This window comes from Nanorana parkeri, unplaced genomic scaffold, assembly GCF_000935625.1.
Source record: "Nanorana parkeri isolate BGI_ZX_2015 unplaced genomic scaffold, ASM93562v1 scaffold2509, whole genome shotgun sequence".
Taxonomy (NCBI): Eukaryota; Metazoa; Chordata; class Amphibia; order Anura; family Dicroglossidae; genus Nanorana; species Nanorana parkeri.
In genome coordinates this window covers 43,183-57,941 of record NW_017308777.1, presented here as the reverse complement: position 1 = coordinate 57,941, position 14,759 = coordinate 43,183, and the positions used below count along the sequence as shown (strand labels likewise).

The following is a 14,759-nucleotide window of genomic DNA, read 5'->3' as shown; positions in this document are numbered from 1 at the left end:
ATTAGAAAGATCCACCATAAAGAAATTAAAATATTGTTATAATTTATATTCAAGAAAAATGCCCCCATATGCCTTTACTAGTTACCTTCCGCCAGCTCTTTTTCGAAGTTCCTGCCCATATGACTCCAGGATATGGTTATCATTTTCAATATTACTGTAAAGAACAAATAGTTATTATTTAGTTGCCTAACCTTTTGAAAAAAGGTGCTTTTGTTTTGTTTTGTTTTTTAGACCTTTATCTGGGTTTAGAGTGAATATTTTTACTGGCCATTTACAATTTATACAATTGTTAAAATCAACCTGTTTTATGAAAATGACTATTATGGCATAACTTTTGCCAGGTTTAGTTCTGTCATGAAAAAGCCTTTTCCCAATTGATAATATTTTTACATGGCATCTGCTTGAAGCATTCCTAAATCAGAAACTATATAAATATTGTATGAGGCTGCAGAAAGCTTTAAAAAGAAGTGCTGAAGGCTAGGGACTGGTTGTTGTACTTTACAGGACCATGGAACCGATGAGCTGCAAACTGCATGTATGAAAAATCAGTATATACACCTGATAACATGAACTGCTTAATTTTCCTGGTCCTACATGTAACTTGATAACCCATGGAGATGTTATATTACCTTTTGCCTTTATCATCATTTTTTCTGCCTATGAATGACACTCTGGTGTTAATCTGTTTCTTGGTGCTAAGAGGAGGTATTGAACCTTCAAGAAAACAAAAAGGTTTATATTGAACAATAAAATAGTACTGCATTAAAATAAATAGATTTGTGCTATATGTTAGTTAATAAAACCTGCAGATAAAACACGGCAATGATCAAGGCAGGAAATGGCTTCCATTATTTAGCATTTTACTTTTTCTCAGTCTTCAATGGCAGAGATGGCTACATCATTGTTTGACATAAATTAATAATTAGTCTTCTTATTAGTCCCCTTTTTGGCAACTTGGGTAAGAAACAATTCTCTTGATTGAAAATGACTGAAGATATATTTGCTCTTGTTACCCAAAGCCACCAATTATCCCTTTATGAGTCTAGTGCAGAATGAAATGGAAAAGCTGACTGTTTACCTTAGGCAAAACATTTTTTTTCCTTGGACAATAAATTATTTGATTGCTACGAATCAATAACTTAATAGAAATAAAATACCATTATATTTTATGATATATGAATATATCGTAGGGACCACACTGAGCTGCAATCTGCATCATCTGAGATGTATGATTGTAATTCACACATACATGATAGATACACCAAAATAAAGAAGACTGAAAGTTCACCAAGAGCCCATGAGTCAATGACATGCCTCTAGGGATATTGTTGTTGTTCTGTAACAAAACTAAGCAAATATTATAGAGTTACTGTATGATTACACTCCTTATGGTGCAAAACACACCAGAGAGATGGAACTAGGTGGAATGTGAGCACTCATCCATATTGATACATTTGGAAGTTAGTAGGGTGCATCCTATATTTTGTTACAGGACATGTGTGGGGAGAGCTTGAACGGGTGTTGGAGTTTACCTGCATCTACTGCCCTGCAGAAGAAATGTGAGTGGCCTAAAACAGAGCAGGGTGTGTTCAGGTACTATTGTGATTGTTGTTTCACCCCTAATAACACATTATTGAAGGGAATACACATTCTATACTTGGGTTATAAAGTTTCAGAAAGCCTTACTTTGTGTGTGAAGTGTGACAGAATTCAATATATTTGAGTGTTGGTTAAAAACAGCATAGAATTCCTCCCATGTGATCTCTGATTCGCTGAAAATATTCTCAATAGCTTTTTCTGTTTGATCATTTGAAAGGAAGCTTGATAACTGACTGAAGGACCTGCAAAACATAGCAGTATTCAAGTCATGTCATAGGAATCTGGAACAAAATTAGTAAATGCATAAGCAGTGCTTGGGCAGGCAAAATATATGAAGCCATTAGCCAATCACACTCCTTGTTTTAGTTTTCAGTTATGGTAAACAGTACGGTTTCTTACACTGGATAAGCAAATTCACAGAATTGCCACTAAGATCAGATTGTGCCTCTATCAAGATGTATTTAGCATCCTTTAAAAACAGCACTGATCTAGTACAGTCACTGAAGGCACAGTGGGGTTAATTTAATTAAGGCAACAATTCCTTCCTTTTGCAAAGGAATTTTCCATTAGCTTAGTGAATGTGGTGAAAATTCACTTTGCAAAGATCACCTAATCATATGCAAGGAAAAAAACTGTATTTTCTTTTGAACATGATTGGATAATGGAAATCAGCAGAGTTTAACCTTATTTACTAAGCTAAGGAACAATACCCATTCAAATGCAAAATTCCCTTACAAAGCAAATGGCCTGTGTGCCTTTGATCAATAAAGCCCAGGGACTCTCATATACCAAATTAATCGAGCATATTCACTTGCAAAGTACATTTTCACTGTGCAAGTGATTTACTTATTTTAGTGAATTAAGTAGAACAAATTGAACATTCTCTTTGTAAATAATACCCAATCACGTGCAAGGATTATTTTAATAAAATTATTTTTGCATGCAGGTTCACCACCAGAAATAAGGAACTATCTATAAATGCAGTGCATATCCTTTTCCCCTGGTTAGCTTAATCACGAAAACCAAAAATGTAAAGGAATGGATAACCGAACCCCTATCTATAAAGAGTTGAGAAGTCATATTGCCATTGTGTGTTGGAGAGAGCTGGTGAGTCTATGCAGGGAGAGCTTTTTAAAAAAAATATATTTATTTTTAATTTTGGTATTGGTACATGTCCCCCATGGCAGTGTCTGACTTACCATGTCTGTTGTTTAACAACAGTTTGCTTATTGGCCCTACAAATGGCCAGAATTCAATAACATGGCCAATATAGACTTTAATATGTTTCACCACAAGTTTGTACATTTCAAACTTTGATCAAGAAAACCAACAAAATCAGTTGGCTATTCCATCTCATAAAATATATCACGGTTCCTGCTATATTGTGTAACAAAGTTGAAAAATCGCCCTAATACTCAGTTTTTATAAAATTATCCTTAATGGTCAGGAAACAGATCATATAAGTACATACCTAAGCAGTCCAGCAAACTCTTCCTTTGTAAGCAGCCCATTTCCATTAATGTCATGCATTGAAAATATGAACTTTAGTTTTCTTTCAACAGAACCTAAATTAAGGATACAAAAATGCAATCAAATACACAATAGTTACAGACATCAGTTTGAGGCAAAATATTATTTACTTATTTATTTAGTAAACATAGTAAACTAAGCATTAGACCTGATTATGTAAGTCAATAAGTAAATAAATAATGTCATAAAATAATTAGGAAACATAAATAATGCAAACAGAAAGCATAAGGGAGAAAAGGGAAAGAAAGAAAGGTAAGTTACCTGTTAATAAATTGGCCAATATGTAACAAAATTCTTTAAATGATAGATATCCATTGCAGTCTTTGTCAGCCACACAGAACATTGACTCCACAAAATGAGCATTTGGATCAAGTCCTAGGAATTCTGCAAATTCTTCTCTTGACAGCTCACATTGCAGAGCTTCTTTAATCTCCTTCTTGTGTATTACTCCTGCATTTGCCTTACTTATATCCAGAACCTATATGATTGCAAATTAGCCATCATCAAGTGTTTTTATTTCAATGTCAAAATGTCCCATCCAATGAAAACAAAATATGAAGATTATTTAAAGGCCCACTAAAAGTCAGGGGTTGATTTACTAAAGCAGATTTTGACTTTTCAAAGGAATATACACCTAGCTTAGTGGATTAAATGAATTAGGTGAAGCTCTCTTAACTTCACATATCTAATCATGTGCAAGGGAAATTCCTTTTTTTTAAATTTGTTTTTATTTTACATGCATGTAATTGGGTATTCTTTGAGATGCAAATTTTTGCCACATTCAGGTAAGTGAAAATTCCCTTCCAAAGTTAAAAAATCACTTTGCAAGGTGAACAGGCTCTACTAAAGCAATGCATGATTCAGAATTGCCCGGATTATTGAATTACATGATTTCCATAAACAGATCTCAATTAAAATATTACGGCAAATGAAAACTTACTAAAGCACCAGTTACCCTGATGGAATCATCATCACAATAGTTGGGGAGATAAAGGGTTATTTACGAAGGAGCAGAAGGATATAGCCGTAGCTCCGGCTAATCCTTCTGCTCACTTTGGCCGCTGGAGCCCTTGGGTTCAGCCGAACTGAAGGACTGCTGTATGGGCTATTCACAATAAATATGCTTCGGCTTGGCTGAGCTGAAGTCACAGCCAAAGCAGGGAGAGCGGTCTTTCGAAGCAGACCGTTCTCCCTGCAAATGTAAATACATTTTTTTAAAATGGCGCAAGGTCCCCCTCTTGATCCATTTGAGGACAGTAGCCTGTTATTGTATGACAACAAATGGGTGGAGCCAGCCGTTACATCACGGCCGACTCCGCCTAGTTGTTTTCATGTTGCGATCACTTGCAACACAGCGAAATGACAGATGTCGGCAAAATGGTCAACACACTGGTGGATCCAGTGGTGATGTCACCGCTAGCTCCCTCTATCTGTTTATGTTTTACAGGCTTCTGTCAAACTTTTATTCTGCGGAAGCAGTTCATCGGGTGTGGACTGGTCGGCGAGCGCCAGGTTTATTTTATTTTGACTAGTCTGCGTCATTGTGGATAATATTGTACATTGTGGTTGACTTTTGGATTATGTTGGTGGATTCATTTTTTAAAATTTTTTGGCTTTTTATTTTTGATTAAAGGACTTGTAAAAATAATAATAAAAATACTTTTTATTTTAACCCTTTAGTGAATGAGTAGGGTACAAGTACCTCTTACTCATTCACAAGGGGGGCTGCATTTGGGTGCTCCTTTACTGAAGGGGTTACCCCATGCAAATAAGACCAATGCCCGCACACCCCCACAACCACCGGGTCAGGGTTATGGCGGAAGAGGCCCTTGTCCTCATCGGGATGGGGACAAGGTGCTTTTCCAGGGGGACCCCTGGAAAGGCACCCTCCTAATGCAGAGGGCATGTGTCCTAGTATGGCGCAGGGAAGAGGGTCTGCTCACTTGTCCCCCTCTTTTTCCTACCCTGAAAGGCCTGTGCTTGGGAATTTTAGGGGGACCCCATATTTCCCCCCTCATTCTTGGAGGTGGAGTTCCCCCTTAAGGGCCTGGTATGACTTTTGGGGGGAACCCCACACCCTTTTTTCATTTTTAACTTGGGGTCCCTCCCTTTAGGTCTGGTATGGATCAGGAGGGGGACCCCACACAGTTTTTTTCCTTTTGTTTACATTTTTTATTCTGCTCACTACCTCGGAGGTAGCAAGCAGAATAACTGAGCCAAGTGCCGCTCACGGCATTCAGCCATTCACTTACTGCCATTCGGCCCCTATGAGAATAAGGGCGAACAGCAGTGAGTGAACTGCCAGAGGTTCAGATGTTGGATCAGCTGAACGGGTTCTTCACCTCGGCTCAGCCAAACATGTTGAGCATGTTCGGCTGAATCGAAGGGAGCTGAAGGCAGCCGATCTAGGGCTGAAATGAGCTGTGTTCGGCTGAAGTGAATAGCCAAATGGCGTTTGGCTCCGTTCATTTCAGCTCGATTATTCACTCGGCTCCATAGTGAATAACCCACATAGTGTTTCTCCAGACTTATTCTGCCACTTCATGTTTCCAAAGTTAGTACTTCTCTATTAGGCCCTGCCTAGCATTAACTTCATGCGGGCACCCACACAGCTGTACCGCTTTCTGAACACAATGATTGCTGCATCACTACACTATTGTTTTAATCTGTAGACCAGATAAAGAACCACCTGCAATTACATTCCCACCGTGTTTTAAGATAGAATTTACTATCTTAAAACAGGGCTCTTGGCACCCAGGAAAACAAAGGGTTAATTTTATAAGATCCAAAACATAAAAAAGTTAATTTTCCTGAGAAAAGTTAATACATTTCTCACTAATGAAACGTGCTCACTCACATCTGTTACAGGATACGTTTTACATTTATACTGTCAGTTTGAAACAATGACAGCTATGTGCAGAGGACTTACATGGGAAAGTGAATGTCTGAAAAATGTTTCCAGCATGTCTTGTCTCCATTTCTTTGAAACTGATTCTTTCAAAATGTATTTTTCCCTCATTGAAGTGAAAGATGATGAAATTCCACTTTCATCTAAAAATTCTTTAAGTTTGTCGAGGAAGGAAGCTTGCTCTTCTTTATTGTTAAAAAAGAGTACCTAGTTCACAAAGTGACAAATGGGAATAAATAGAATACAGGCAAAAAACATATGTACATATGTGTGCAATATGATCTATGAGTTGTGAATTAGAGTTGAAGCATAATCAAAATCTACATCATTGTTGGATCAGTAGATGCACTCCTATCACCTTTATTGTTTAATAAAGTGCCCAATAAACTTGAGACGGCTATGCACAATCACTAGCTGAGAGACAGCATTTGCTGTCAATGTTTGGTCAGATGGTTAAAAGTGTAGCAACAGTCAAACCTCAGTGGACACCTCAGCTGTGACTTTTAAGTTCTAAGAGCTACGTGCAGCACAAGTAAAATATGCGCAAACAACAAGTCTGCACAATTCCAATTGTTTAAGATTAGTTATTTCAATTCTTACATGATTGTGGTTGGTTCTCTTTAAGGTCAAGTCTATCCAAAACTGATATTTTAGTATTATGTTCCTGGAAGATTAAATCACATAATAGGATGTTTTAAAACATCCCTTGCTGAGATATGAACACCCAAACTTCTAGTACTTCCCAAGAACCAGACCACTACAAAGTGAAACAATAGTACCAACCTCCCTTAGGGGTTGGTTTTCTAAAGGCAAATAGGATGTTCATTTTGAAAGGGAATTATCACTTTACAAAGAATACCCAATCACGTGCAAGGAAAATTAAAAAAAATGTTTTGCTTGCATATGATTGGATGATGGAAGTCAGCAAAGCTTCACCCCATTCACTAAGCTTGGTGAAAATTCCCTTGCAAAGTGAACAGCCTATTTGCCTTTAGTAAATAAACCCCTTAATGTTTTGTCCATAATATAGAATAAACAAATGGAAAAATCTAGCTATGAAAAAGTGGGAGAGAATGAAGACATAAACTACAGAAGCCAAGCTCAGCACTAGAGCTTTGAAGAGACAAACAGCCAGTGGGTGAATCCACCTACCTATACTATCCAAAATTATTGTACTGATGATTTTTTTTAATAAGAAGGAATAGAACTACTCACAGAATGTTGCACTGTTGAGTTGTTCACAGAACGATTCTTCTTTCAAATTCATGTTTATAGTTTATAATGTTAATTTACATAAGAACAAAAATCCTAATTATTCCATTAGAACCTTTTTTCCTATTATGCTGTGTCATTGTATATACAAAAGGCATTTAGAATGTGTTCTTCTGTCTATGGTTTAATGGTTCAAAAAGATTGGATACAAAGGAAGAATACAATTCCAAAGATGGATTCCATCTACAATAGATCTGAATTCTTACCAGGTCATACTCTTTGGGGATTTTGATTCCAACAGTTTTACTTCCGGCATTGTTAGAGTGAGTAACCTTCACATCTTGCTGGGCTTTCAAGTTAATTGTTCTGGTGTCAGATTTATTAGCAGCTACAGCTTTAATAACTTGATCTGGATGCAGCTCAATTAAAACAGGTTGTAATGGCTCATCAGGTCCACACCATTCAGTGGCTAGGACAGATTTAAACAAGAAAATAAATATAAAATCTTTTTATGATTTCTTATTGTGTAAAATAGTGGAAATTTTAGCAAATGCATTATGTTCCCATGTTAAGCTGGCCTAAGTTATTGAAATAGAGTTTTTCCAGAGACAGCCAATAAAAGCTTGAATACGACTTTTCACAGTACGAATCTAACTGGGGAAGAGGGCAATGGCAAAATTATAGCAGTTGCCTACAGAAGCAAATTAGAATTAATTTCGGATTATTGGGTACTTTCTGGTACAGCTCCATTTTTTAATTATAATTTTTTTCTTTTCTACAGTTCAAGATCAGTTGTGTGCCAAAACCAGGAGTTGTCTTAAGCAGTCTGTAATGTCCCACTGCCATCAATATTTTTTTTATTTACATCTCCCCTGACGAGGGGGATTATACCTGGCTGCTACGGGGCAACACAGACTGTTTGAGGTTCTGTTTCCTTAGACATTTTTATGAATGAAGCCCAGTGTATAAAATCAGAACTGCAGTGATAACTGATCTCCTGTATGAAAGTGTATGTATGAGGAACTGATTTTGTTGCCCATAGAGCTCAGTTTTTCTTTTTTATGTTTCATGTTTAGGTTTAACTTTCCTTTCCTCCAGTTTTGGAAATCTAACCCAATCCAGTTGGTTTACTAAAGGAGTAGAGGATGTCCACTTGTATACAAAGTGAATATGTGGTCATGTTCATGACACAAACAGTTTTTTAGAAAATTATGTGTGCTTAATTGTGAAAAAATATTAGCATCTCTTTCACATAATGCATGTAACTTGTTTTTGATATATTGGCCCTTAAGCCTATAGGGATTTTTGTTAATGAATCACAGGTATTTGCATGGTCGATACTTGCTTGCTAATACAAAGACAGACATGCTAAAACAAAAATTTGTAAAGTTTGGAATACCTTGAAATCCTTTGGGATTGCTCTCAATACTGACAGGGGGTCTGTTGTTCACTTTCTGCATCCGAATATAGGATCTCTTGCGGCATTGTGCAACCGCTACTGCAATAAGTAAGCTCACTGCAAATATATAAATGATGTAAAAATGTCTGTCTTTTTCCATAAAAAAAATAAGAAATTGTTTAAAAATAAAATAAATGTCAAAACAGTTGAAGTAAATCATTGCTAAACAAATGTCAAAAAACTGTCAGAAGGGGCTTCATTGCAGGTACAGATGTCTGAACATAATGTTTTCAGTATTATGGCAGCCTGGAGACCCTGGAAACTCTATTGCCAAGCTCAGCCTCTCTTCCTACCTTACCACTGGTCCATTTCTTGTATAGGGGTGGGGGCTCACCAAACAGCAGTTAGCTTTGGAAAGCAGGAGAGGAAGATGAATTTGGTAATTGCCTAAGATATGTTCAGGAACTTGTAAAATCTACTATATGGTCCCGCTGACAATTTGCAACTAACTTTGCAAACTGGGTTATTGTATTAACCAGTTCAGCTCCCACACTTGTAGATCAGAACAATTTATAGATTTCCACTATGGGCATTTTTTACTTTGATTATTGTTAGTTTTAAAAAGAATTGTGTTATTGTAGATAAAATAAAGTATACATGGTATTCTATAATTAGTTTCATTTATATTGGCACTAAAGTTATGTTTCTAATACAAAGCAATGTAAAATTATTTACAAACAAACTGTGTTTTTTTTAAATTTCGTGCATTTTTAATGTGACTCAAAAAGCTACCAAACAAAATGAATAAAAACAAATACGTTTAAATATTAATAGTTTAAAAATAGAAAAATAATATGTAAGAAGAGGAGGAGGAAGCTAATTAGAGCTGATTAGCGTTAACTGAGACTTTATAAATGGTTTAATAGGAAAACAAATGTATTTAAACAACCTTGTAAGGTTGTTTTAACTGACATCATGTACAGATCAGATGTAACTATTTGATCTCTATTTACTGTAAATGACAGCTAAATAACAAAGTAACAGTATAATGACTTTGTATTCCTGATTTACACATTTAAACACTGTTCAAAAATGTTTGTTTTATAGCAATGGCTACAGCCAGCTAATGTATTACCCAGTAAGTCTCAGCTGTCAATTTGACAGCTTGGAATTGGCAGTAGGTGAGATGGGGGGGGGGGGCACAAGGAGGGAAAGAGGCACAGGGTATGCTATGTTTGTCCTGTGTACTTTAACAACATTTTTTTGGGCATATATAGCACACCAAATACCCACAACTAGAACAGGGCATTGAGAACCGTAAACAGATACTTGACAATTTACATAATTAATATGAAATGTAGGATAAAATATGAAAATATTTCATACCAACAGGAAAAGTGGCGAGAAATACAAGTGTAAAGGCAAATCCAACTGCACTTCCTTCAAAGTAATTTGTGAATATAACGGGCACGCATTTTTCCAGATTGTCAGATTTAAGTTGTGTAGGCTGTGGGCATGGATCATCTAGGAATGAAAAAGGCATTTTTGTTTAGAACTTTCTAGGTATACAAAAGTAGTTAATGCATCTTATTCAATGTGATTTTTTTTAAAGATTAAACCCAATCAAGAGAAGAAATACAAAATATGCCATCATTTATTGCAACCAATGAGATTTCTAGAGTGCCCTTAGATGGCAGATGCCCTTTGTCTGATTTATTCAGTTTTGGCAGAAACTCTCAGGCTCTTTTTGATGCAACATGCCACAAAACGTCAGGCCTAGACATTTCATGGGACAGCTTCAGTCTGCATTGTAAATGTTTGGTCAGCAACCTATTGTGCACATGGCAAACTAAAAATGTAATTGGAGTTGTAGACTTTCCTTTGGATAGTAATATTAGGAGTAGCATATAAAATGTATTAATATTGCAAGAAGATAAGACAAGTATAACAGTAATTCATTAAAACTAATACAATAAAATAGCAACAGTTAAAAAAAATGTAAACTGAAATTCTAAAAATGTTGTAAAAATTAGACATATATACATGTTTTTGTTAAAGTTCTTATATTACTAGAGGTTTTCCCTTTTTATTGTGCTTAAAAAGACAGAAAAAGAGAACAACTCACCTGTTTTCCAAACAAAAACATTTTTTTGAAGTGCATTATCATCATCCTTTGTTTTTGTAGCAGCTACAAGCACATCATGGAATGTCATTTTATGTATCTCGGCTACTTCTTCTGCTGTAAAGAGACTATATAAAAATACATTTGTACATTTTCCCACAAATCACACATTATCAGTCATATACATCTACAGTCATCTACATAGCAAAACGTCATAACATGCACAGAGTGACAGAACTGCAGGTCACTTAAAGAGGCACTCCAGTCATATATGTACATTCTAAATAGAATCACACAGACAAAAGCTTTAAATTATACTCATTTTAGCATATGTGCTCTGCTCCTGATTGCCATGTTCACTAAATACCTTAAGGGCTGGATAACATCCCTTGAATGGCTCTGAATATGAACCTACGAAACATCAGGCCAGTGTGTTTTACCCACTATTTAGTATACGTTTTGAACACTATATTTTTGCATTCTAATATTGATCTAAAGTGATATTAAAGTCAAATGTTTAAAGCTATTTAATTTGCTAATTAAATCATTTACAATGGATGCTGCTCCTTAAAGTTTAAGGGCAGGTTCACACCATTTTCCGGACCAGATATGGTGTGAACCTGCCGCAGTTCCAGTTCATTCCAGACCAGACAAAATGAGACATGCAGAATATTTCTGGTCTGGTCTGGAACGGACTGCACTGGTGTGAACAGGGGTGTCTTGGGTCAAGACCCATGGTGTACAGAATATGGTTGTAAAGTTACATTTTAAAATATACACCTTAGATACCTGTTCATAGGCAACATTTTAGTTTAAAAATGTAAAATAGCTTACATATTTGTTTTAAAATGAACACACTTACATGTATATCTAATAATATTGTGCAAGTCATTCTGAATTGGGAAAGCTGGTTGGATGACCAGGGAAACGTCTTCAACGTCCAGTTTCCTTGATTTATTTTTTACAGATATACCGTAACCATTGCATTTTTACTTAACCAAAGTAATACCAAAGCTTTAATAATTTACATATGAGAGACACTATAAATACGTTTTGCTGTGTAAAAATGCACATGCACCTGGTGCGTGCGTGTGTTTAGGTTAGTAAATCACCCCCACAATGTCAATCCTGAACATTGGTGAAATAATGCTAATCCTTTCCTCCATATTCATTTACCACACATCTCCAAGGACTATCACATACCCATTTTTTGTGTTTTCAAACCAAAATCTGTCCCCATCTCTTAGACGGTAAAATTGTTTCAGAATGATTTTTGATTTGATGCTGCCAGCGTCTCCTTTATTCTCCAGCATTGCACCAGGTATAAGCTCCAGCTTTTCAATGTCATTGTCATACAGAGCTGAAAGCTATAGAAATTAAAAAGGTTAGTGCTTGATACTGCAAACATGTTATATAATCAAATATGTTCATAAATGGTTATCTTTCATTTCACATATTAATTTCCTAATGTGCATCATCTAAAATGTACATTGTTTTTAGAAGCCTGAGGTCTGCATAAACCTACTAAGACAGAGGGAGAATATATGAATTCCATGTAGATGGATCAAAACATGGGTGCATGTCAGAAATGTCAATTAGTATGCATGCATGTCGGTTGTCTGGCCTTGTGTTCAGATAATGAACTTGTTACAAGCTATAAAACATTTTTTTTGTATCTCAGAAGTAAAAATATAAATGTTTTATTTTCTGGAGAGCCTTCATTTTACAGTACACATCCAGCTGTACCTGATGTCCTGCTCTATTTGACATGTTCATAATTATGAATCCATGTGAATTATGAAAATTACTGGGACTACATTATTTTTCAGATATGGAAATTTACTGAAATCCTCTCTAAGAATTTCTGGTATTTTTCATGCATTTAAGGACCATTAAATATGTGTGAGTGTGTATTTCTATATAACACTTCTACATTAATTGGACCTTTATTGCAGTGGCCACCTAAAAAAAAAAGACAAACCTTATGTCTTATTTCAGAGTTGCTGATGTTGTCCCACGTCATAGGTGGCAATTCATAGTGACTTCTGACTTTGTTATAGCCAGGTAGCCCCATGTCTCTTCCACGTTGAATACTTGCAGCTAACAAATCTATTCGGGAATATAGCATCTGCCCATACCAGTAGTCTGTAATGAAATGCATAAACTTTTTAGTTGGTCAGTGCTAAACAAATTGAATTCTTAGCACTAAAACAATATAATGATTAAAAATCTATAATTTGTTGATGTTATCTGATTTATATTTTACTTATCTGCTGTTAACTGAATATTTCTTTCAATGCATTAAAGCAACCTGGCTTATTTACTTTTCCCAAGTAGTTGTTCGTGATCTCAGGTGGGGGATTAACAATAAAATCCCTTTTTTTACATTGGTTACCCATAATTACTGCACATACTCATAGCATCTTACAATTCCTTATTAAATAATGCTCTTAATAGTTGAACGAAATATTGTTCTGTATGTGGGAGTAAAAAGTAATCAATATAAAAAAGATTCAAGTTAAAAAAAATTAAAGTACAAATGCAGTAACTCGTTATCTATTACAGTTCACTTAATGAAAATCAGACCATTACAGCCTGGCTTTTGATTAGTTGCTACAGATATTGTACTTTGCTCTCTGTTATTACATTTTGAAATTTACCTTTTAGGTCTGACACCATAATGTGGTCTTCTTTTTCTGCTATTTGTGAACACATGCCCAACAACAAATGCTCAATATCTTTGAGGTTCTTCAAGTTTGCATTCTAAAACACAATTAAAAGAAGTAAACCCAATGAAAGGAACAACGGTCATCAAAAGATCACTTGTAAAGATAGTAATATCTGTATAGGGAAACTACTACATATGACAGTATGGGCATAAACCGTTAGGCTGTAATGTATGATATAATGGGCTGAAAGTAACAAAGCAAGCAATGTTAACATTAAGGGGGTTATTCACAAAGCTGCCGAAGGATCTAGCCGTAGCTTCGGCTGATCCTTCAGCTATCTTCGGCCCCAGGACCCCTTCGGTTCAGTAGAACCGAAGGGCTGCTGTACGGGCTATTCACTATAGCCCGTACAGCTCCCGAAGTTGGCCGAGCAGCTCAGTCGAGTCGAAGGCATATGGAGGTCGAAGGCATATGGGGCGGCTCAGTCGAGTCGAAGAAGGTGAAGGGCAAATCTGAGCCAGCCATCATCTCATGGCTGGCTCCGGCCACTTGCAGAGACAGATCAGCGTCCCTGGTTACCAGGTAAACAGGGACGCCGATCTGTCATTACTTTCCCGGACGCTCCGGGAGTCACCCACTATTAGATAGCGGCTCCCGGCCGCCCAGGAGAGAAACACTTTCTCCCAGAAAGTTTTACGCTGCTCGATCGAGCGGAGTAAACCTTTCCCTGCTCTGTTTTTTTTTCTGACATGGGGCCGCCGGTCGCCGTCAGTCAGAAAAAAAAAAACCCAGCATAGGAATGCATAGCTATTTCACTTTGCAATAGCCAATAGCAAACCAGCTATTGCAACCGCCCACTGCTGCTGTCAATCAGCAGAAGGGACCTGAAGTTCTCCATCAGGTCCCCTTCTAGTGATTTACAGCAGCAGAGGGCGGGTGCAATAGCCAGCTTGCTATTGGCTATTGCAAAGTGAAATAGCCAATAGGAATCTAGCAATGCATTCCTATGCTGAGGTTTTTCTTTTCTACTTTTTTTAACTGGTTTTCTATTCTGCTTGGCACCAAAGAGCTACCGAGCAGAATAGCCAAGCCGGCGGCATTCAGCTATTCACTCACTGCTGTTCGGCATCTATGAGAATAGGCCGAACAGCAGTGAGTAGCCTGCCGGAGGTTCGGCTCAGCCGATCCAGTTGTTGGATCGGCTGAGTCAAACTCCTTCTACACTTCGGGTCGGCCAGAACCCAGCCGCAGCAAGCCGATGCGCGGCTGATTTCAGTTGGTGTACGGCTGAAATCAGCTGTACAAGCCTGAAGTGAATAG

The 14,759-nt window shown here is 36.8% G+C and overlaps 1 protein-coding gene across 1 annotated transcript in view; it reads right to left on the bottom strand.

Moving 5' to 3' along the window:
• The window catches only part of LOC108801818 (dual oxidase 1-like), a 41,424-nt gene that overhangs the window by 12,779 nt on the left and 13,886 nt on the right, over window positions 1–14,759 (bottom strand). Inside the window, exons 9-21 of the mRNA XM_018573733.1 lie at window positions 13,431–13,533; window positions 12,752–12,915; window positions 11,947–12,137; window positions 10,774–10,898; window positions 10,035–10,172; window positions 8,649–8,765; window positions 7,516–7,718; window positions 6,059–6,244; window positions 3,391–3,607; window positions 3,071–3,164; window positions 1,687–1,841; window positions 630–714; window positions 86–154 (exon numbers count right to left, since the gene is read on the bottom strand). Coding sequence (XP_018429235.1) covers window positions 86–154; window positions 630–714; window positions 1,687–1,841; window positions 3,071–3,164; window positions 3,391–3,607; window positions 6,059–6,244; window positions 7,516–7,718; window positions 8,649–8,765; window positions 10,035–10,172; window positions 10,774–10,898; window positions 11,947–12,137; window positions 12,752–12,915; window positions 13,431–13,533 — 1,847 coding nt within the window. The remainder of the gene's footprint in view (window positions 1–85; window positions 155–629; window positions 715–1,686; window positions 1,842–3,070; window positions 3,165–3,390; window positions 3,608–6,058; window positions 6,245–7,515; window positions 7,719–8,648; window positions 8,766–10,034; window positions 10,173–10,773; window positions 10,899–11,946; window positions 12,138–12,751; window positions 12,916–13,430; window positions 13,534–14,759) is intronic.